The sequence below is a fragment of the Monomorium pharaonis genome, chromosome 10 (genome assembly GCF_013373865.1).
Source record: "Monomorium pharaonis isolate MP-MQ-018 chromosome 10, ASM1337386v2, whole genome shotgun sequence".
NCBI classification, from domain to species: Eukaryota; Metazoa; Arthropoda; class Insecta; order Hymenoptera; family Formicidae; genus Monomorium; species Monomorium pharaonis.
The window spans coordinates 9,567,439-9,593,000 of NC_050476.1; the positions used below are offsets into that span (position 1 = coordinate 9,567,439).

General features: G+C 37.5%; 1 protein-coding gene across 6 annotated transcripts in view; it reads right to left on the reverse strand.

The window, feature by feature from the left end:
* Positions 1 to 25,562, reverse strand: part of LOC105831889 (myotubularin-related protein 3) — a 199,634-nt gene that overhangs the window by 119,166 nt on the left and 54,906 nt on the right. For 4 of the 6 annotated variants that reach the window (XM_036293107.1, XM_036293104.1, XM_036293105.1 and 1 more), the window contains 3 exons: positions 23,147 to 23,149; positions 804 to 994; positions 494 to 689 (listed from right to left, as the gene is read on the reverse strand). The exons of 1 other annotated variant lie outside the window; for it this stretch is intronic. In XM_036293107.1, coding sequence (XP_036149000.1) covers positions 494 to 689; positions 804 to 994; positions 23,147 to 23,149 — 390 coding nt within the window. The remainder of the gene's footprint in view (positions 1 to 493; positions 690 to 803; positions 995 to 23,146; positions 23,150 to 25,562) is intronic. One more of the 6 variants, XM_012672341.3, reaches the window with a different exon arrangement.

The window sequence follows — 25,562 nt, forward strand, 5'->3', positions numbered from 1 at the left end:
CAGATGTTATTATGGTGTTATTATGAAGTAACGATGCTTGTTGAAAAACAACGTAAATTTTTTTTTTTTACATTATAATTTGTTATTCCAATATTTTCATAATGCAAGTGCTGCATATAGGACATGTACCCAAAATATTTTATAAAACGTCAAGATAATGGCGGCTTTTACTATCTGGGGTAGTCATAAAAATGACGTTAAAATGTCTTTATTGTGACGTCAACGGTCTTTGACATTAGAACGTCATTTTAACGTCATTAGTGACATCAATAATAGTCAGGGAATGACCAAAATTTGACGTTAAAATGACTTGTGTTTGCTACCTGGAATAACGGTAACAATAGTGAATTTAGTTTTATGAACGTTTGATGAAACGTTTCCCCCGAATATTGCAATATTGTAATAAAATGTTTCTGCAGTAAGTCTGTAATTTTTTTACGCTGTATAAAAAATCATACTTGGTCATCAACTTCTCTGTAAAGATATTACATACCTCCATAGTACGATAATATGGATCGAGCAGTATCTGGGCTAACGCAACAATTTGAGGAGTTCTATCCCAGCCATCACTACAATGCACTAATACTGGTCGACCGTCCCTCTCGATCGCGGAGGCTACGGTAACCGCCGCTCGCAATAAACCTGACATATGCTGCAACCATCGTGTTCCTTCCAGCAAACTTAACCAACTGTAGAGTAAAAGAGAAAGAGAAAAAGAAAGAAATAGTTAAATTTATAAAAAAGTTAAGATAATTTTTTTCAAAATTATACGAATAAAATTTTATGGTTGAAAAGTAACTCACTTTGGTTGATCTGCGTCCGATGCACAAAGCTGTCGTACAGCATGGAAGCTCTTCCGTATTGAATGAATATTAGGTAAATTCATAAATTGTATGTCACAACTCGGATAATATTCGGGACACTCGCAACCGCCGCCGCGTGCCCGATTCGCTACGGCAGTTGTGTATGATCTGGCATCGACAATTAAAACTTTCTATAAAGTGGAAATTATACTTTTATGTAAAACATGAGACACAATTATATGTCTAGATTATGTATTCATAATACTTTTGCTTTTTTCTTTTTTCTTTAATTTCTTATTGAGACTTCTGTTTCTTCTTGCTACATAAAATAAAAACAATTTTATAACACTGTATGCTAAATGAATTAAGGATGTACTTATTGCATCTATTTTCAAAACAATAAAAAAGTATTTAAAAATTACAGTATTCTATATTGTATTTATAAGTAATTTAAAAAATTTAAAAGCAATTTTTTAAATAAAAAAATTGTTTAAATAAAACCGTCAAACAATTTGTAAAATAATTTTTCGTAAAATATGACAGCGTCAGATCGATTCCACAGAAAAAATTACTACAAAGACATGTATTACTTACATGCATTGTAATATTTTTCAACTTAATTATTTAAACAATATTGTTAATAAACCAATACTCAGGTAAATATTATGCTAAATATAATGTAAATATTTATTTATAAATTGTAATGCCATTATAACAGCATAAAATTGCAACATCTATTTAAATCATTATCTTAATAATAGATTAATTGCATTCTGCTTTTGGCAAAATAAGCAACATATTATCAGAATTTTTATAGCATCAAAAAACTTTTCTTTTACAACATTTATTGTTATATAAGGACGCATCTTTGAATATATATATGCCATTATTTTCAATATTCAAATTTTGTTACTGTACAAAGAATATGTAGAAATATATATATTTAAGAAATTTTTTCAACTCTTATACAAAAATTGTTCTTTTTATAATATTGTTGCGAGCATAGACTCGCGCGCGTTGTGAGCGCGAGCTTTAGTCTGCGCTCCGGAAAATCAATAGTATTGATCGCCTTGGTCAGCTGTGTTCAGTTGACAGCGTTGTAAACCAGAAAGTTGTAAACAAATGAAGTTGTTGTTGTTCTTGAGACGTCGTCTCGTGCATACGTGCTCGGAATAATTGTAAACGTGTTCGGAGCTTCCAATAAAATTTCTTGTTCGCTAAAAGCGTGTACTTATTTCGCCGCGCTCGCGAGTGGAAGTGAGTGTGACGCGGAAGTGCTAGAGCGCAACATTTTGTGAAGAGAGTAATTGCGTATTTTAGTCGGGTGCTTAACAAAGCTGAGAAGAATTATTGTGTTACCTGACGCGGACTTTTAAGTATTGTTGAAACTTTTAAGTTTTTTCGCCATTATTTGTTGGGGCGGAAATTTTTAGTCCGTACGGATCATGTTTCTCTCAAATGGTTAATGTCCTTTAAAGATTTAGAAGGGCAATTGGCCCGTTGGTTGGAGAGACTCCAACAATTTGATTTTGAAGTTTTTCATCGTAAAGGACAAACTCATAAGAACGCGGACGGTTTGTCCAGACGTGAATGTGAAGCTCAAAAGTGTGTCTATTGTGAAAAAGTTAAAAAGAAATTTCTGGAGGAAATTTTATAGCTCGAATTATTCTTTCTGACGGTACATTAGAGAAATGGCGAACAGATCAAGAAGCTGACCCTAGCTGAACCTTTCAATTATTCTGCGTGGAAAAAAGGCAGGGAGGCGTCCGGCTCGTTCGGAGCTAATTTATGGTGATACTTCTGCTCATCTGTATTGGGATGCTTTGACTCTTAGGGATGGAGTTCTTTACAAAATTTGGGAAGCACCAAATTTGAAGTCTAGAATTTTTTAATTGATAGTTCCTCAGAAACGAATTGCGGAAATTTTAAAAGAAGCTCATGATTCTTCTTCTGGCGAACACTTGGGGTCAATAAAACTTTGGAAAAGGTCCGCAGATGCTTTTATTGAGCAACCTGCAAACAGGATGTTGAAGATTGGTGCAGAACCTGTAAGATTTGTGTTTCAAAGGAACCATTAGGAAAAAGTAAATCTCCCTTGCAAATTTACAACGTGGGCTCATCTTTCGAAAGATTACAAATGGATATTCTTAGCCCGCTTCCTAGAACCACTGCTGGAAACAAATATCTTCTCGTCATTGTTGATTGCTTTACGAAGCAGGTGGAAGCTTTTCCCCTTAAGAATTCCAAGGCAAAGTCAATAGCCAAATTTTTTGTTACGAAAGTCGTTTCTCGTCATGGTGTTTCTCTAGAAATTCATACCGATCAAGGTATAAATTTTGAGTCAAAATTATTTGCGGAATTAATAGTTCTTGAAATTAGGAAAACACGGACAACAGCCTTACATCCTCAGTCTGATGGGCAGGTTGAACGGCAGCATCAGGCGATTAATAATTTTGCAAAATACATTTCAGAGAATCAGAAAGATTGGGATCGTTGGATTCCAATGTTTCTTTTGACTTATAGGACTTCCAAACACGAAGCTACTGGCGTAACTTCAGCTGATATTTTGCTAGAGAGCTCCCTTTGGATTTGTTTTTAAGAAATCCTCCAAAATCGGAATCACAAGCTGGGAATCATTATGTTAAGAATTTAAAAGAAAGATTAGAAGAAATTTAAAACGGAGTGAGAAGTCGAATGAAAATGAGATCTTTACGAGTGAAATCTTGATATAATTCGAAAGTCAGATCTAATCTTTTTGAGATTGGTGAGAAAGTTTGACTCTTTAACCCTCGAAGGAAGATAGGGAGGTCTCCTAAATTGCAGAGTAATTGGGAGGGACCATATTCAGTTGTAAGGAAATGAAGTGAAGTAGTCTTTTGCATTCAGAAATCGCTTAGACATAAAAGGAAAGGTGTGCATGCGGATAGGTTAGCTCGTTATTTAGAGATAGAAAAAAAAAACAATAATTTGTTGATCGGAGCCCGACGAAAAGAGAGTTTTAATTTTATCGTTAAGGAAAGAAGTTGTTGCTTGTTTTATTTTGGTTACAGGGAACTTGGCGATTTGTAACGATACGCAAGCTGGAGAAGGCTGAGAAGGCGATCGTATCTTGTTGGGCAGGAAGAAAAAAAATTAAAAGGAATTAAATGTCGTTTTCCGTGAGACTAAGCGCAAATGCTGAGACAGGGACAAGGTTGCCTTTAAGGGCGCAAGTGTCGAAAGGGGAGGGAAACGTCGAAGAAAAGAGGAAAGTCGAAAGGAATGTTCTTCGCCGTTTGATAACCCGCAGCGTTAGCTCAAAGTAGAGCAGGTGGCGCGGAGAAGCCAGGACCGACGAGTTTTTCTCAAGAAAGCTTAGCCTTAAGTTGTCGGGACGACAACTTTTGAAGGAGGGGAATAGTATTACGAGTGTAGTCTCGCGCACGTTGTGAGCGCGAGCTTTAGTCTGCGCTCCGGAAAAATCAATAGTATTGATCGCCTCGATCAGCTGTGTTCAGCGTTGACAGCGTCGCCAGGAAGTTGTAAACAAATGAAGTTGTTATTGTTCTTGAGACGTCGTCTCATGCGGACGTGCTCGGAATAATTGTAAATGTGTTCGGAGCTTCCAATAAAGTTTCTTGTTCGCTAAAAGCGTGTACTTATTTCGTCGCGCTCGCGAGTGAAAGTGAGTGTGACGCGGAAGTGCTAGAGCGCAACAATATTATAAGATTCTATATTTTAGATAGATCCTAGATAATATCATTGCTGAGTTAGCAATGGACATTAATGGATTAAAAAATCGGAATTTTTAAAAATATAAGTACATTAAGGTAATGCTGGAGTGTCCAAATTTGATCGGGGTCGATAATGTAATGACCAACATTTTTCACTAAAAAATATCTTTAAATTGGCTTTACAAAATACCAAATCCTTTTACACAGTCAAAGTACGCACAGAAATAAAAAGAGCAAAGGGCAATTTCGTATCAATAACAAAAATTTTTTTATTTTTACGTATTAAAAATTATTTTGTTATTGACATAAAATTGCCCCTTGCTCTCTTCATTTTTGTGCAAACTTTGATTGTATAAAACATTTTTTAATTCTATAAAGCTATTTCAAAGATATTTTATAACAAAAAATTTATTTTTTAAGAAAAAGTATCTTTTCTTCTAAACTATTATTCCTGGTTTCAATGGCGTAACATTAATCTTTTATGTCATCGCTAATGAACAAAGATTGTTTTACAAATAAATAAAAAAACAGAATTTATTTACTTATTTAAAAAAAAACTCAAAATAGCAATAAAACTGCATAAATCATTTTAAACACTTATAGAAAGAGTACTTACAAAATACTTATAGAAAATTAAGATTTTTGTTGTCACTTTAAATTTTAATATTATAATAATAAAATATACAGAGTGTTCCACAGTGATTAATTAATATTAAGAGTAAAAAACTAAAATTTTAAACTAAAAATGCCTTTACTAATTTTAGACTCAAATAATTATTTATTGACAAGAGAATCTCGCAAACTCGGAAATTCTGATTTTAATGAAACTTGGTATAAATGTAGAAGAGATAAATATATATTTAGAAATTTTCAGCTAATGTTACGAAGCCATTTGAATAGGTAAAACCACCCTTCAAAGTGAAAAGATGCTTTTGTCTTTTCTCGATGTATTTCATAGACTAAACAAAATATCAAAAAATGTTTTATAAAAAAATTTTTACAGTATAAATTCCTGTTTAATTATGTTGTTCATTAAAAAATCTTTTTTTTTTTTTTTCAAAAATTTACCTTTTATACTCTTTCTATGCTGATTATTTAATGAATAAAAATTTCAATTTTAATGAAACTTGACATAAATACAGAAAAAATAAGTACATTAATTTTTTATTAATGCTACAAAAAGATTTGAAAGAGTAAAACCACTCTTCAAAGCTAGACATTTTTTGCTTTTCTTAGGATATATCTCGTAAATTAATTATACCAAAAAGTTTTATACGAAATTTTTACATTATAAATACTTTTATTTAACTACGCTGTTCATTTTTCAAAAAAATTTTTAATAATATTTAGATTTAATAAAATTTCTTTCATTTTTCTACTGGGTTCTATTATTTTTAAAGTAATAATACAATAAAATTAATATATTTTTGTTTTACTTCTAATATTTAAGTTTATTTATATTATCTACGTCTGTATTATATTATTTATATTATCTACATTCCTATATTGCATATGTATTATTTTTTATGTAACAACTGCGCAATATAAAAATAGTCACATTATTTTCACACAGTATTCATTCTGTTTACGTCACATATTTTATATTCATGTTTTATATTCACCATGTCACAATATGCGTCACATACGTTGTATTAATACGTAAAAAAACACATATTAATAGACGATTGGTACCTATATAAATAATATTACGTATCATTTTTATCAACAAAAAGGTAAAAATATTTTTACAACTATCATGCCTGGTGGGATGTATACGTCCCAGAACTTCAAAATTTCATATCTTTTGTCAGAAAAAGATAACAAAATTGGGCTTATTTTAAAGATCATGTCAAGAACTATTAAAGAAAAATATTACCAACCTTGTAGGTTTCATTTCTTTGTATATCATTCCCTATTAACAAAATAAAGTAAAAAAGAAAAATATACATATCTTCCAATAGAAAGGGCTTCCGGATACATGCCGCGTCCTGGTAAAGCGTTGCGCCGACGTTTCGCAAATGCAGTTTGCATCATCAGGACTAGGAGCTCCAATACTGAGCTCTCTTGGATTGTAACCGTCCTTATATACACCTTGTCCTGATAGTAGGGATAGGATAAAGGAAGGGAGCGGAATTGTTTGTCCAATAGTAGCACAGTTCATTGGCCTACTATTGGTCAACTGTTGGCCAATCTTAATACAATATTGGGTTACTTGCCAATTAATATGTGCTGTTCGGAAATGTTTTTAATTGATCAATACTATCTGATCAAGACAAGGAATATATAAGGACGGTTACAATCCAAGAGAGCTCAGTATCGGAGCTCCTAGCCCTGATGATGCAAACTGCAACGTCGCACAGTGGTCCGAAAACATAGTACTTTGGACAAAAATCTGCTGACTCTACAATTTTCAACCAATTGGAATCCAAAAAATACTTGTAAAGGATCCATTTTTTATGTACAACTGCGAAAAATTCAATATACGACCAGGGTAATTTAAGAAAAATATTCAAAGGTGCGGAAAATTTTTGGAATTAAACTGGAGATTCACAAGCTTAATTCTGTGGTTGCAGGATTTCTTCAGTGATCAATAATCGATAAATATTAATGAATGGGGTTTTTTGGGTCGCTGATTATAAATCTACTATCAAAGTCTTAAAATTCAAAATGGCGGATCCAATATGGCGAATAATTATAACGAAAAAAATACTAAAATCTCTTGAAAATTAGTAGATGAGAGTTTTTTGAATCGATGATCATAAATCTGCTATCAAAGTCTCAAAATTCAAAATGGCGGATCCAATATGGCAGACAATAATTCTGATAGTTCTTATCAAATTTGGTATCCAGTTCTTTCGAAGGTTAACAAAAACTCGTCATCATCCTCTCAATACTCAGAATAGCATTCTCAATTGTCTTCACTGGTCGGATGGCTTCACTATCTTGCCTTCACTGGTAGAGCATCTCCACCACCTTGCCTTCACTGGTCGGGTAATACCATTAACCTTAGTCTTTAGATTTAGAATCCAATAGCTGATCCGTAATCAGCGATCCCAAAAAAACCCATTTACTAATTTTCGAAAAATTCTAGTATTTTTTTCGTTATAATCGTCGGCCATATTAGATCCGCTATTTTGAATTTTAAGATTTTAATAATAGATTTATAATCAGCGACCTAAAAAACTCCGATTCATCAATATTTATCGATTATTGATCACTGAAGGAATCCTGCAACCATAGAATTAAGCTCGTAAATCTCTAGTTTAATTCCAAAAATTTTCCGCACCTTTGGATATTTTTCTTAAATTAACCTGGTCGTATATCGAATTTTTCGCAATTGTACGTCAAAGACGGATCCTTTACAAGTATTTTAAGAGTTTTTAGATTCAAATCGGTTGAAAATTGTAGAGTCAGCAGATTTTTGTCTAAAGTACTACGTTTTCGGACCACTGTGCGTCGGCGCAACGCTGTACCAGGACGCGGCATGTATCCAAAAGCCCTTTCTATTGGAAGTAACGTCAATGGCTTTAAGTCTAAAATATACATATTTTTCAGAAATCTGGTTCAGTTGGACCAAAACATTCTTTAGACGTCTTCGAGGTCGCTGATTACGAATTCGTAGTAAAATTTTCAAAATTAAAAATGGCGAATTCAATTTGGCGGGCAAAAAGTTCAACTGGAGCAAAACTCATTTCTTAGAAGTTTCGAAGTTGCTGATTGCAAATCCATAAAATTCAAAAGAGGCAAATAAGACAGTGAGATATTGCCAATATTTCAAATTGACAATACAATATATGCTAATGTTTTTTGAATTTTATTGAAACCGTTCATTTCTTAGATCTTTACTTTTATTCATATTTCGTGAATGTTACGTCCGGCGCAGAATTTGTTTTTCTGGCCGCGTTATTTTCTCCTCTTTTGTTGTACCACCGCTAGGAGAAAGAAAGAAGACAAGCTACGACACGCACCCGAATTTCGTACAGTGGATGTAAATAATATAACAATCAAAGATTTTAAAAAAATGTGAAGACTGCCGCGGCCGCAATCAGCTAATCGAGCACGCGCGCGCGACGCAGCCCTCGTACCGTCTATGCGGCGCGCGTATGCTATACTTATAAAGCGAATTATAAAATTAAGTTAACTATTATTATTAAATTATTGCGTACGCGGATTGTCAAAGAAAGTCTTAAATTTTAAAAAGAAAATAAATCATGAAATTAATTAATTAACAATTGAGTAATTAAACTCGTTTAAATTGTTTTTTTTACTTAATAATTAACAATTTTTTTAAATTGCGGATTTGTAATCAGCAACTCCAAAAACCTATAACATGTAAATCGTTTAAAAACAAAACGCACAATAATTAACAGACACAGCGGGCTGAGTGAAACGGTAACAAACGGACACGGTAACAAACAGACACAGTTTATTACTGTATCCATTTGGTCTATGCGCATTTAGTCTGTGTCCGTTTCGCACTGTTTCCGTTTGTTACTGTGTCCGTTTCACACTGCGTCCTTTTGTTACTGTGTCCGTTTGATCTGTGTCTGTTTATTACTGTGCGCATCTGGGACTCACTCGTCTCAATGAGATCTAAAAATCTATAGTTTTTAAGTTATACAGTTAGGAAGTCTCGTATTAGCCATTGTTGCATGACTCATTGTAAGGCAAGATACAGCCATTCTTAAACTTTCCTGAAGAAAAAAATGGGTTTGAAAGTAGGTTCTTTGGATCATACATATATATGTGTATATATTTATGCACATATATATGCATGTACCTATTTATGTATGTATATTTATAACATGTATCTATGTGTGTATACATAAAAAGAAACAACCTTTTGTTCTTAAAATGTTGCATTCCTGATTTAATTTTAAGACGCTTTTTTCCCCAAAATGTTGTCTGAAGCTTAGCTTTTTGAATTATTATACCTATACACATACGACTCAAGTGGCGTGCGTGTCTCCACCACCGAGACATTCTTGGTGCTGACGGCCGAAAACTTACACCACTATACACATAGACACACACATAACCACGTACATTATTTTTGCAACATATTTTAAAAGTAAAAATAAAAAAATGAATCATTTTTTTCAATCCCGCTACTGCTATTTAATTTAGTGCTCTAGTTACTAGAGAAGAACCATACTATATAACAGTGCTCGAGTTCAGTTGCCCTTTTCGAGCCAATTCCCAATGCAATGCCTTCTCTACCCCCACTACAGCTCGCGGCTCGGCGGCCAAAAAGAGGATCGCGCGCATGACGCTATGTCTTAAAAGCGTCTCTACGTACGAGAGAGTATCCTGCACCACAAAAATTTTTATTAAAATTATTCTTATTAAATACTTCTATTTTATTAATTTTTGTTGTTATAAATAATGCTACACTTAATTTTCCGCCATTTTATAAATTTTTTATAATAAATGTACGGCTTTCTTAGGTTCACTTAAAAGCTATACTCATTGTGGCGACACGAAGACTTCTAGTCGCTACTCAACGCCTAGCAACCGCGCAACCCGACTAACGCTATAAGCACCGCAGTAGTGGGAAGTGAGAAGTGCACGTGGATACCACCAGAGGCCCGGCGATCTCAGAAGTAAAATGACGACTTCTAGGCAATATAAGGAGCGCGAGGAAACGGACAGATTACTTTTTGCGTTACTCGCATTCGAGTCTCTTTTTCAAAAACATTAGCTTGTCTTACGCCTATCTCAGTAGCGAGCACGCTAACAGCCGAGGAGCAGCGGTAGAACTCCGCGACAGCAGCAATCTCACCACCTCGACAAACTAGGCCTCCGAGGGTATTGTTGGCCGTCGACGATCCACGGATCTAGCGCTACGGGACTGTCCCGATTGCGCACATAAACGATTGGACACAGTAGTATTTCCCGATTGGACACGGACTCGATTGGACAGTCTTGATTGTACATCGTCCCGATTGCACACGGACCAGATTGCGCACCGACCCGTTCGCACACGGACCCGATTTCACACGATTCCGTATTGCAAATAGTGCATGGGTTAGCGACTTGGACGGGGTGAGTACGGGAGGGGGGGGGGGGCGAATCCCCCCTTGCCACCCCCGTGTGTGCGTGTATGCGTGTGTGTGTGTGTGTGTGTGCACAAAGCATTTTCTGCACCACATGGGTTAGCGACTATAAAATATGTATACAAAAAAAAAATACTTATAATAAATATGTTGTACGCATTTTTATGTCTGAATTTGCCAGGTATAAAAAAAATTATGATAAATATTTATGAAAATATTAAGAATAAATATTCATGCTATTATAATTTAAAAATATAAAAAATATTTCAAGTTTATATACCATAAATAATTTTCAGTACATTTTAAAAATATATTTTATATATTGTTAATAATTTTTTTATTATTTCTAAATGGTTTATGAAAAATGATTATATGACTTTAAAAAAATATTTTTTAAAAATAAATTCGTAAAATATTTATAAAAATTTATTTTAAATTTTCTGTGCTATCTAGGTTGTTTTTGCATTGTTCTGCGATGCGGAATCGTATCGTGTGCAATCGGGTCCGTGGGCAAACGGGTCGGTGCGCAATCGGGTCAGTGTGCAATCGGGTCAGTGTGCAATCAGATCCGTGTCCAATCGGGTCTATGTTCAATCGAATCCGTGTGCAATCGAGACTGTGTCGAATCGAGTCCGTGTCCAATCAGATCTGTGTCCAATCGGGTCCGTGTGCAATCGGGTCCGTAAGCAAACGGGTCGGTGTGCAATCGGGACTGTGTCCAATCAAGTCCGTGTCCAATCGGGTCTGTGTCCAATCGAGTCCGTGTCCAAACGGGAATATGTCCAATCGCTTATGTACGCAATCGAGTCTTATACACTTCGCCAAGGTACTTACTTCGTGACTTGCTGGAAAGCATAGCCAAGGATAACACTACCCAGAGTACGCAGACATAGGGACGCCACCCGTAGACGAAGGAGAGTCAGACCGTCGCACGGACAACCACCAAAGACCAAGGCACCCAGTACGAAACTAATCCGGTCAACAGCCCTAAACGAACCGGAGATCTGACGGAGAGCGGCCAAGTCCGCGACCAACCAAAGGAACGTACCCGCAGGAAGAAACGAGCTAAGGAAAAAGAAAAACACCCGTCCCGGAAAAGGAAAAAAACAGGCACACAGGATCCTGAGATCGCATCCACGCTATCCCTGGACGAGAACAAAATATACAGGGTGTTTGGTATCTTTTTATGGAATGTTTGTGAACAGGTAGAGCGCATTAAACTGAATAAAAAAGTCCTTTACCGTTTTTCCATTTTCGCAATAGTTAACGAGTTATTGACTTGTAAAATTTGTTGTATTAGCCCGGCCTACCGGCAAATGCAAGCGCGCCAAGCGCCCGACCGCTCCCCACTAACGCTTGAGCCTCACTGCTGAGCGCGTAGAGGGAAGCCATTGCCGCTTGTTGTAACAACTTGTTACTCCTTGGGCTAATACAGCATATTTTACAAGTCAATAACTCGTTAACTATTGCGAACATGGAAAAACGGTAAAGGACTTTTCTATTCAGTTTAATGCGCTCTACCTGTTCACAAACATCCCATAAAAAGATACCAAACACCCTGTATATACATTGTGACGTGGCAGTTCCGCTGCCACAATGAGCAACGCCTCCCCTCCCCATCACAGACTGCGAATTTGCGCCGGACGGACAAGCAAAAGACGAGAAAAAAATCTCCCGGGGAAATCACAACAAGCATAGAATAATTAGGTTCTTTTCGGTTTATTGCGACGGGCACCTCACCGCGTGATTACCAAAGAGTTCGGAGACGAGCCAGAGACGAGTGGGGCGAAAAATCCGCGCTCCGGCTGATAACAGAACGATAGACACACTGGAGGTGGTGGTGTAGAGGCCAAGGCCGCGGAATCGCCCCTGCGGGATGCGGAACCCTCTCGCGAAAAGCGAAGAGCGGCAAAGGCCGCCGAAAGGCGCCGGAGGATACCGGCGGAAAATTCTGTCTTCGCGGGGAATCCGAAAAGAAAGATTAAAGCACTCACAATCCTACGGACGCAAGACTGCTCGCCCTGCCGTGATTACGGCCACGTGATGCGCGAGGGCCAACGCGCAGCCCCTATTGGGGATTCGCAGTGTCGATCGCAGATCGATCGCAATCTCCGGTATTTTTATGTGCGTACTCACGATTACGGCAGACGTATCCCGGCGCTTGGAAAGCCAAAAATTATCGTTGTTGGCGAGCGAGCCCGAGCGCAATTTGCTCGAGAGAGAACTCGGTAGCGGAGGAAAGGACGGCAGCCAGAACTATGGGTGAAGTGGCCCGTACTTTTGCGACGAATTTTGTAAAGCCACTGGCCAGCGAGCCACCCGTTCTCGTTCTGCATCCGACGCAGATTAGTGTTAGTGTTGCGTCAGCCGCAGAGTGGCCTGGCGATTTTGGTGCATAGTCGGATTCAAGCAAAAAAGGCTGTATCGCGTCGCGTATCGTGACCGTAGAGGAGAACGGATCTCGTTAACTGTTTCCCCGGAAAGTTAGCAACCGCGTGCGCTGCAAAGTCCTCGTCCGTGCGAACCGTGTAGCGCCGCGTGGGAAAAGTAGTCCCCGCGAATATCGTTCGCGAGTATCGTGTTGCGCGAGTATTTTTCGTGCTAAGATCGGTATCGAGAAAAACGTTACGGGCCGAATGTCGGAGAGCGCGTGGTCGTAATCCAACCAACATCCTAGCAAATTCGCGTCCGCAGTCCATCGTTGCCGGTATTGTCGGCACGTTGCGCTCGCCCGAGATAAATTGTATGGTGCGTAGTAAAAATCACGTTCGCGCGTTGTAAAACGATCAAAATTGTCGAATCAGCGTTCGTGCGTACGGAACTCGTCTAATACGGCCCATTATCTTTTTGGTCTTTTATTTTCCTTTTTTTCTGTTCTCAAGCAATAAACTTTATTATTTGTTATTCTATCTACCGTGTAATTAGACTTTCTGTCGCGTTCCGCGCTATCGTGTAGCGAGTGCCCCTTTCTTAGACCATGCCCCCTCTGCCATTAGGTGAACTGGCTGTTTTTCGCGCGTGGATTAAGGCTGCTTTTGGCAAATTTCGCGAATTGACGTGCCGTCGAGCACGTCTGGCGCCAAACTCGGTTCATGCACAGCCGAGATTCGCGCGCAAGATATTAGGCACGCGAACCGTTCCGGCCTTCGGTATTCCTTCGTCGCCGTTTCGATCGCGGCTTTCCCCGCTCGGAGAAATAAATCGTGACAATATATATCGTTTAATAATACATAAAATGCGTGATTTGTGCGTTTGCAGATCTATGTGGTGCAGAGAACGCGTGGGCAGGGGACACTTTGGCCCGGAAAACCCTGAATCCCCGCGTGCTAGAGTGAATCGCACGGGCAGTAACGGTTATAACCTGCCCCGACAGACGTAAAATCCTGCTCAGAAATGGGGAAAGCTGGTACTATAGAGCAACTCTTCAAGCCAAGCTGAGAGCTATCGTGACAAGGGCTATATAGCACTGGAGGAGCAGTGTCTTGAATAATGCCTCTGGAAAACCAAACCCCAGTATATTTAGCCTTCCCCACGCATGCGGCTCTGCGTAGACAAACAACATTTTTCCTAGCTACTCGTGGGAACTTTATGGATCCTGTTAAAAATTTCTCAAAACTCACGGAAGACATGGAGCCCCGATAGAGACTTCATCTGAGGATTCCGGAGGGGTAATACGAGCAGGGTCAGGAGCTAAACGGGCCCCTGAAGACGCGAAAAGCACCAAAACTGCAAATAATGTTGCGGCAAAGAAAACAAGTCTTCGTAAAAAAAAAACGGAGCCGCGAAGAAGAAGAGGGCTCGGGATTGGAAAAAGGAGGCTTAAATTCAGACTCAGACTCGGACCATTTCGGGAACGATCTTGGCTATCTCCCAAACGGCGAATGGGGAAGCTTAGGGGAACACCGGCACCAAGCACCGGGAGGGCCCCAACGAGACCCCATAATCGGCGGAAGGGGCGACAAAAAAGCAGAGGGTCCAGGGAACCCATGCTTACGCAAATGCTGCGAACTCCTTGACGAAGGTGATCGTCGCGGAGAGGTACCCCGACGCAATGCTAATTGCTAAGCGGTTGGCGTAGCTGAAGGCTGCTGTCTTTAAGGAGATCCAGAAAAGTACTCTGTCCAGATTGGACGGCACTTCTCTAAGGGCGGGAACAGCGGTTGTCAAGTGTACGGATGCGGAGTCGCTAAAATGATTGGAAAGCCCGATCGGTGACATCATATTGTGGAAGAACGCCAGGCTCAGGGTGATGGAACTGGAAGCGCTGCAAAGGCAGTACAAAGCTGCAGTGTGACTCCCAAGATCTTCCGTGGGTGCGCCGCGGTTTTGGAGCTGTTGGAACGGCAGAATCCGGGGATCAGCACGTCGGGCTGACGCGTTCGTATCGAGAACGTAAAGGCTACCTGCAAAGATAGGAACCTTTTTTTCTGCACTTCACAGTTCAGCATCCTTAAACTTAAAGCGCTGGACTTCAGAACTTATCTTGGGACGGATTGCGTCACCTTTAAAGTGACCGGGATACTCTAAGATAGAAGGAGAAGAATTCGATCCAAAGGTCTCGTCCTCATAATGGGCCTGGCCGAGATGGGCCTCACTCAGATCACCTTGCATAGCAAAGAAGCCTCGGTTGTTCTTGCCAGGAGCCAAGCTAAGATCCACACAACCATATCATTAATACAAGAACAAGTTAATCATAGGCTGTATTAGGGTTTTGGCGGAATGGCTGTTTAGGTCTCCGCGTAAAAAACTATTCATGCCCCGTGTGGCTGTTAAGGGATTAAGTCCAACTACTGCAAGATTTCTGATCCAGGGACTTAGTAGTGTTTGTGATTAAGGCCACCAACGAAACCGGGACAAAGACCAAAAAGATGGCATCGAGTTACTTCCCGCATAAAAGAGACTCACTATCATCAAATCCTGTGATTCGCCTGGTAAAATTCTGCCAAAAGGAGCGACTTCCCCTCATGCTGGGGTGCGATGCAAATGCACACCATACAGTGTGAAAAAACATGGACACCAACAAAAGAGATGAGAGGCTATTGCAGTTTCTAATGTCTATTAACTTAGAAATTCTCAATAGAGGCAATAAACCTACCTTTGTCACTGCAGTAAGAAGGGAGGTGCTGGACCCAACCGTTTGTTCTAGGCAGTTAATGCGGGAGACGACTGGTTGGAGGTTCTCCGCTGAGCCTTCCTTGTCGGATCACAGACAGATCACCTTCAGGTTGGCTAACGCACAAGCGAGAATGGTGACAGTGAGAGACCCAAGAAAAACAAACTGGGACTCATTTCGTGAGGACCTGGCTGTCAGTCTTAGAGTTTCCCAAAAGACACGAAACCTCGCAAGAGATCAAGCTGTGTCTAGCGCCTGCAAAGGGCTCTCGTCGACAGCTTCAAAAACTGTTCGGAGAGGACTGTAAGAAATACCAAGAAAATCTCTTGGTGAAGCCAAAGGCTGCAGAAGCTCAGAAATGCGGCACGTCGTGCCTGGAACAAGACAAAAAACACGGATCACCAGGCTGACTGAGACTCTTATCAGAAGACCTACAGGGATTCTGTGGCAAGAGCTAAGGGGAGCTGGAGAGGGTTCTGTGAGTCGATGGAGAGGATAGCCAAAGCTGCTAAGTTCGGCAGGATCTTGGCCAAAATCAGAACGCGGCTCTAGAAACTATTCGGCTTAATGACAAGACGATGATGACTGGGAAATAATACCTGATTCACTTACTGGAATCAAACTTTCCAGATTTCCACGGAAGTTCGGGAGGAGATATCCAAGAAAAAAACTTGTGCAGGACATAAAAGAATCATTAATCTTTGGCTGCCGAAATTGTTAGGTCCAATAAGGTCAAATAGGTAGAAGCTTTCAAGCCTTTAAGTCAGACTAGATGTCAATCTTTCTGGCTCTTCTACAAGAAAGGTTGAAGCAGATCATCGGTCCATTCACGCAGACGTTGAGGGCTTATTTGACTGCTATACGTCCAGAAGTTGGAGACAGACAATGGTTGTATTCATTCGTAAAATGAAAAGGACGGATTACAGAACCGCTAAGAATTTTCGTCCGATCAGCCTGACGTCTTTTCTTCTCAACACACTGAAAAAGCAAGCTAGTGGATATTTACATACGTGAGATGGTTCTACTGCAACATTCGCTGCATGTAAATCAGCATGCATATCGTACGGATTATTAAACAAAAACGGGACTTCACTCTGCTGTACCGTTCATCAAGAACCAATTAAAGAGAAAAGGCTATAATGGCTGGCACCTTTCTGGATATAGAGAGCGCATTTAACAACACACCACAAGAACGATGTCTGACCCACTTAAATCGAATTTCCGGATTTCCGCGCAGGCCCGGAGACACATCCAGCAACGAGGAAATAATTGGTCTCTAGCGACCAAAATCGTTAGGCCCAATAGAATCAAATAGGCCGTAGAAGTTTTCAAGCCTTTCAAGTCGGCCAAACCAAACCAGGTCATTCTGACCCTTCTTGGGAAGGGGCTGGAACAGATCATCGGTCCGCTCACGCAGACGTTGAAAGCTTGTTTAGCTACACGCCCAGAGCTTGAAGACAAGCAAAGATTGGACCTATAAAAAGGTCACACTTAACAAGTCAAACTTTCGCCTAGAGATTCTTAAAGTAAAGTCTTTGCCCTTTAATTTAAAAAAAAGATTCATATAATTTGAATAATTTTTCGCAAAGTTACGTTACTTTTGAAGATTGCCTAAAAATTCAGTCAAAATTTTTGTCCCGTTTTTTTTTTTTTTGCGCCAGTGTTATGTATATAGGGTAAAGGTGCCGATTATGATATAGTATCCCTAATATGAGATAGCGTCAATTAACAAAACGGTGCACTTAAAATTTGTAGCGCTTGCGTCGCTTACTTCCTCGGATGAACAGGTCCAATCGTGTATCACTTTGCGCCGACCAGCAATAGCGAACAGGCGAGGACAGGCTAATTTGTTGCAAAAATAAAAACAAATATTTCTCCCGCACTAGATTCAAGGTACGTTAAATGTTATAAAATTTGTTTTGAATGTTGTAAAATATTAATAAATTCGTCGTTAATATATTTTATGATGTTAGTGCACATTATAGTGTTTTATAAATAAAACAAAATGTTTTTTTGTTGAATCCTCCAAACCTATTGTTTCCCCCAAAAAGTTTAAGAATGGCTGTATCTTGACTCACAATGAGACCATGCAACAATGGCTAAAACGAGACTTCCAAACTCAAAAACTAAAAAACTATTGATTTTCAGACCCATTGAGACTTTTAATCAAGAGATCAAATACTACAGGTTAACTACAACATACTAAAATTTCAGATAATTTAGCCAAGAACCAAAATCCATATGGTGAGGGGGGTCTTTCTAATTCATGTATTTATTACTAAAATATAATATAACCAGAACGAGTGCGGCCAGAATCCTATGTTAAAGGTAATCCGAGAGAGAGCGTTTAAAGAAGTCTCCTTTTAACTATTTGTTCATAAACTTTTTACGGAACTGTACAATCCCGTAATAAATTTATGAACGTGTTAGTTAAAAAGAAATAAGAAAACCTCTTAAGACCCTCTTTGTCGGATCGCAACACTAGCGCTCATATTCGTTCCGGTTATATTATATTTCAACAATATTTACTTCCTCTATATTTATACCAAATTTCATTGAAATTGGAATTTTAATGCAATAAAATAATCAGCACAAAAAAAACAAAAAATAAATTAAAGTTTTTTTTAAATAAATAGCATAGTTAAATAAATTTACACTTTAAAACTTTTTAGTAAAACATTTTTTAACATTTTGTTTCATTAGCAAGACATATCAAGAAAAAACAAAAGTTTCCTTTAAAGAGTCGTTTCACGTCTTTAGATTATTTTGTAGCACCAACTAAAAATTTCTCAATTCATGTATTTACATTTATGCCAAGTTTCATTAAAATTTATATTTCCGAGTTTGCGAGTTTCCATTATTATTGATAAATAAAATTGGTCAATCCTGGCGCACGACCGGAGCATGCAGAAACGTAGCATGTAATAAAGCTTACACGTTTATAGATTCTTCTAATTAAAACTTTATTTAAATTTTTTGGGAGCGTCCGAAATGGCCACGTTTGAAATGATTACGCGTAAATTTGACCACGTTCGAAATGGCCACGTTCGAAACGGCCACGTTCAAAATGGCCACGTTCGGAATGGCCAAGAAATATTGCACGGGGTTCAATTTGCCCACGTTCGAAACGGCCACATTCAAAATGGCCACGGGAAATATTGCACGGAATTCAATTTGCCCACGTTCAAAACGACCACGTTCGAAATGGCCACGTATGTTTTACTTAATTTCAAATACAATGCACATGGGTTAGCGACTTGAACGGGGTGGATGCGGGAGGAGGCCAAAAGCCCCCCTAGCACCCCCACCTCGTGTGTATGTGTGTGCGTGTGCGTGCGTGCGTGCGCGCGCGCGTGCGCGCGCGCGTGTGTGTGTGTGTGTGTGTGTGTGTGTGTGTGTGTGTGTGTGTGTGTGTGTGTGCGCGCGCGCGCGCAAAGCATTCTCTGCACCACATACATTTACGGCTTTCCACGCAAAACAAGATGCTCGTTAAAATACGTATGTAGATATTTAAATATCTGCAATGAAAAATAGTACATCGAATCGACATCGATTCGATATCGAAATCATCATTTCGATGTCGATTCAACGTCGAACTGATGTCGAATTCATTGTAGTTTCTCGCTGGGTTTCTCAAATGATATTTACGCATTTTTTGCATGGCTTGTGCTAGACAGAGCATGCGCTTGTGACTAAGAGGATATGACCGCTGCGCATACTCAAGTAAAACATACGTGGCCATTCCGAACGTGGCTGTTTCGAACGTGGCCATTCTGAACGTGGCCGTTTCGGAAGCGGCCGTTTCGAACGTGGGCAAACTGAACTCCGTGCAATATTTCCCGTGGCAATTCCGAACGTGGCTATTTCAAATATGGCCATTTCGAACGTGGCCATTTCGAACGTGGCCATTTCAAACGTGGACAAATTATATCCACTCAAATTTTTTATATTAATACATAAGTAAATAAATAATTTTAAATTAATGCGTGTGTTCGGATCCTCAGGAAGATTCGCACGATCCTTCTATATCACACAATACCTCAAACGCTCTATCGCTCGGCCCGCGCGCGTCTCGCCCCTTCCCCCGCACCCAGGTGGATCGAGCAGCTTGGAGACGAGGGGATTGGGAGCCGAGAGAGCGTTAAGGCAGGCGACAAGCATGATCACGTCGAATGCTCGTTAGGTGTAAACGAGTACGCTGGCAAATACATACGCGTTTTCGCCTCTTGCTAGGAGACATCAAGTTTTATGCGAGAGCTACATTTCGCGCGCTCGAGTGCCTCCACGCTTAATTAAGATTTTATCGAGTGGTCATAGTGTCATTGCTGTAAGTGGACGCGTGTGCAATAAAATAGTGCAATAGCAGAGCAGAGATCTTCATTCGAAATTCCCTCCGATCCTAGCTCCGCCTTATTGTCGTGTGCGCTTCGCGGTCTCCATCTTTCAACCGGTCACTCCTCAGTAAATCCCGCGGGTCGATCATCTTTTGATCGACACGCGTGATACAGTGTGAATAAAAAATAAATAAAAAAATAAGACTGAACAAAAAAATCATTTCAATTTCTAATTATTTTGTATTTTATGTGTTTTTTGTAATTTATCTATTTGTTCGTTTGTATTAAATTATTAATCTTTTTTATATTTATAACTTTCCGTACTTAATTTTGCACAACGCTAGGTTAACTATAAGAAGTAATTGAATTAAATGAGTATTTTAAATAGTTGAATAAACATAAGCAAATAAATAATAAGATAAACAATAATCAAAAATTATAATAATTTCTAACTGTATTTACGTGGGTGGTTTGATAAATAACTTAGTTTAATAATAAAAAAAACAATTTGAGTTTTATAACGTACTTTATTTTTCGAACAGTTCCCTCAAAGTTCAACGCACTTACACCAATGTTACTCCAAGTTTCTGATTTCTTCACAAAAGTGTTTCTTCAAAGCTCTCAAAATATTCGTTTACCTCCTATATACCTCTTCATATAACTTAAATTTGTGTCCTAAGAAAGTTCTAAGTTTCGGGAACAAATGGTAATCCGAGGGAGCTGAGTCGGGTAAATAAGGTGGATACAGAAGCAGTTTAAATCATAGTTTGGTCAATTTTTGTTGAGAGTCACGGGTGGAATGCATCGGTGCATTGGTAAAAAATCTTTTTCAGCCATTCCCGGATGTTTTTCTGTGATCGTTGCCTTCAATCTCTCCAAAAGTAGATGCGTAGTATTCTTCAGTAACGGTTTTTCCCTTCTCCAAATAGTCAATCAGGAAAATTCTTTTCATGTCCCAAAAATTTGAAGCAATCACTTTTCTAGCGGATAAAATGCATTTTGCCTTTTTTGAAGATGGTTCGCTTTTGTGATCCATTGTTTAGGCTGTTTCGTTTCTGATGTACAGTGATAAATCCACGTTTCGTCCATAGTCACAAAACGCCGCAAAAAATGTGTTGGATTCTTCTGAAACATTTCCAAACAGTTGACCGTTGTTTGCATAAGTTTTTGTTCTGGAGTAAGCAAACGCGACATTCATTTTGCACAAATTTCTTCATTTGCAATTCGTTATGCAAAATAGAATAAACCCGCTCAGTTGAAATGCCCGTAGCCTCTGCTAACTTGCATACTTTCACTCGTCTGTTAGCCAAAACAATATCATGGACTTCATCAACGATTTCTGGCGTTATAGCTGTTTTCTGTGCCCCGGGACGTGGTGCGTCTTAGATGCTTGTTCTGCCACGCTTAAATTTATTTACCCAAAGTCGAACGGTTTCATAAAGAGGACATGAGTCAATGTAGACAAAATCCTATCATAAATTTTCTTCACTGTTCTGCTTTCCAGAAAAAAGAATAAAATCACACCACAAATTCCAATTTATTTACTGTCACTCGAAACACCTATGTTTAAGCAACTGGTAAACAACGGCTTAGCCGTTGTTAGTCAAAATGACCATACAATATTCAGCCATAGAATGAAAACTTTATGACCACATATATGGAATGTTCCTGTCATTTTATATTGGTATGCAAACCAAGTTACTTCTTTAACCACCCACGTATTCTAGTTTGTTTATTTAGTTATTTATTTTCTCATTTTGTCATTAATTTAAATTTATTTACTTATTCATTCATTCATCAATATAAAAAATTAAAATAGTGTCAATTGGAAAAATGCGTATGATAAGTGCGTGGAATCCTATGGCATGCTACGCTTCTGCATATCTTCTGCGTCTGATTGATCAACTTTACTTATTAACTCATTAAGTCCCATGGCAAAATAAGTCGCAATATCAAAAAAGTGTTAACGCAGTTCCTGGCAGCGTTCCTAGCAATGATTTTTGCAACAAAAAATTAGTTGCAAGGACATTATTTAAATAAATTTGTCATAAACAAATTAAGAAATAATCATCCTAAACTAAAATAAACCATGCCAATCACTTCTACGCGAAAAATTACGACAAAAACATGTATAATATGTCCAAATTTATAACAAATAATATAATGTTTACAATATGTTCCTTGTTTATAACAAATTGTTTAAAAAAACTTTTGCAACTTTTTATTGCAAAAATTATCGCTAAAAACGCTACCAGGAACAGCATTAACACTTTTTCGATATCGCGAGTCGTTTCGCCATGGGACTTAATGGATTAAGGTGATTCATGCACATAATGAAGTACTGTAGATTTAGCTTTCACTTACAGGAATTATTATTTAGGTATCGATACACATTCTCGTAAAATTTGAAATAAGCTTGCCGTCTACATATGCTAGAAAAAGTTTTTCAAAGTTTCAAAATTTTAGTACAGTTCAGCTGAGAGTTGTTCAATTTTTCACCAAAAGTAAAAACTTTCTTTTACTATAGTAATTACTGAGCATATAAACCAAAAAACTAGATTATAAAAATCTGAATTACAAACATTCTAATAACCACAAACAATATATATAATGCCGACAATTTATTATTAATATTTAATCTTAAAATACATAAATCACAGATCTTGCGATCCGCGCGCGTTTGTGCGTGTGTATTTGTACCTGATCTACTAATATTCTATACGACCTTTTTTCTTCCAAAAATCTTAAAATCTCATTTCTTGATTTATTAATTTGTATTATTCTGCCACTTTGATATAAATATACATATAAAACTAATCTAAACCCTTTTCTTTATGAATAGGTTAAATTGTTAAATTTAAATAACATTTACGCAACTCAAATCATATAGGTACCTAAAAAATACTTTAATTTAAAAGAAACTTATTAAAAACTTATTTAATTTATCTTAATAATAATTTTTATTATTTATTCATATACTTTGTATATAAATAAAATACTAATTTAGAAAATTCGAGTCTATTGACTAGAGAGTCGTACATAAACCTTCTTAACAACTCAGTAAATAATAATTTCAATACTCTAAAATTAATAAGACTTTTAAAAAACTTTTAGTTCAAAATTTTACTTTCTTTTACTTCCTAAAATATTAATCATTCTAAGATTCACGCACGCACGTACGCATGCACGTTATATAGATACATATACAAGGTAAATTTTAATAGCTTTTAATAATAATTTTAAGTCTCAACTTTTTATCATGGGAGATGGATTATCAACTACAACCTTAACCTCACGGAGTAAGAGTAGAGAAGGACGATTTTCATAGCGTACGAATAGCAAAAATAATCCAGTTTTTAGACCTCTAATTGGGATGGAATCCGCTGAAAGGAATGGATTCTTACCCATGGTCGCCATTTGTAAAGAGAAGAAGAAAAAGAGAGAAAAGGCGAGATAATGTCATCTTTCTGAAAACTGCAACTCACAGATGCGACTTATTTTGCTAAAAATATTAACACTTTTTGCAGCAATTTCACTGTCAATTACATTTTCTGCTGAATGCAACCACTGTCATAGTATTATTAATTGTACAATATCGTCATTGCACGTGTTTGTTGCTCCAATTTGCGATTATAAAATCAAACTAAAAAAATATTAAAAAGCAATCTTTTTTATTGCGTGCATCGTATTATCCCGATCAGTCCGGCTGTCAGTTTGTTTACCTGTGTTTATAATATTGTAAAATGGCGTGTTGGATACGTGGATTTACCACAAAAGATAAAAAAGATCCTTAAAAAAAGCTTTTCTACGGGTTGCACGAAAAAAATGTTAAATAATTGACGTAACAGTTGAATTACTGCAAAAGATGTTAATACTTTTAGTAAAACAAGTCGCATCTCCGAGTTGCATTTTCAGAAAAATGACATCTCTCCCCCTCTCTCTCTATCTATCTATCTCTCTTTCGCTCTCTCTTTACAAATGGCGACCATAGATAAGAATCCATTCCTTTCAGCGGACATCCTCCCAATTAAGGATCTAAAAATGGGACCACTTTTGTTTCACGGAGATCGCCCTCCTCTTCTTACTCCATGCTTAACCCTAAAACACGGACAGGGGTCCCTACAACCCCAGAACGATTTCTTCTTGCTGCTTCGCCCATCGCGCCGCCCGAGAACCCAGGCTGGAAGGGGGGAAGAGAATGTTTATTAATTATACTATAACCTTGAACGGTTGCCGGCATCAGCCGTCCTTCGGCAACAAAAACAAACAAATATAAACTTTTGCTTGGGGTTTCCATAACCTCAAAGCGTAATAACGCTACTTTTTTAACAAATTAAAAATATACAACTTTGCAGTTAAGTAGATTATTTTGTAAGTCAAAAAACAACTATAAAGAGCTCGTTAATGCTAAGCAAAATTAATATAATAAACTGGTCAATATGTCAAGCCAGACAAATTATCCTAATACAATATAATTTATTAAATAAAAAATATATAATTATAAACGCGACTAAAAATCAACTGTGTTAAAAAATGTTAAACAAATTTTGAAACGTTTCGACTATACCTATCCTCTTCAGTCGTAACAAATTACCAATATTTATGAACTTAAACATGAGTAAAAAAACGCAAACAAAAATATAATTAAACAGTAAAAAAATGATGACCATTAAACAACCATAAAACAACCGCATATCGTCTATTAAAATGTGTCATAACAAATAAAAACGTGAACAAATAATACAATCAAATGAATAATACAATTTTTCCGCAATTCGATTTTCATATTAAAAGGATAGAATAGATAGTCAAAAAGTCTTGTCAAAAAATCTAAAGCATCAAAACCGATGGAATATGTGTAATTTATGAATAACATAAACTGATGCTATCTAATATCTAATAATAAAAAATAAAAAAATGACCACGTGTTTGAGTGGGATAACGTTAAGATATTAGATTCTGAATCCAGATACCAAAAAAGGTTAATTTCAGAAATGATCCATATTAAGGAGCAAGTTAATGGCATCAATCTACAGAAGAACACGGACTGTCTCGACAATTCATATTATTGTTTGTTTGACATTTTGTCGAAAATGACTAACAAACAATAAAATTTTATGTATTATTATATATATATATATATATATATATATATATATATATTTGTGTATTATTATATATATTGTTAAGCAATTGAAAATTTAATCAACAAAGACGATATAAACAGTTACGTACAACGCCCGAGTTATGTTAATCGCGATTAACCAAAACAAAAGCGATGTGCTTTTGCACAAAAGATGACCATAAAACAATAATTTAAAATGTCTATATGCTGTGTGTACCAATCATGTTGCAAAAGTTTGTTAACTGCAAAAATGTTCCGCTAATCTGCCTTAATATTTTCTTAAATTTTGACTAATTAATAAATGTATTTCTTATATATTTATGTGTATATACTCTTATTTTGTCTTCCATTTAATTATATATTCAAAAAACAACGTGCGTAGCGAAGAAAACCTCTTTTGAAAATCGATGATTTTCAA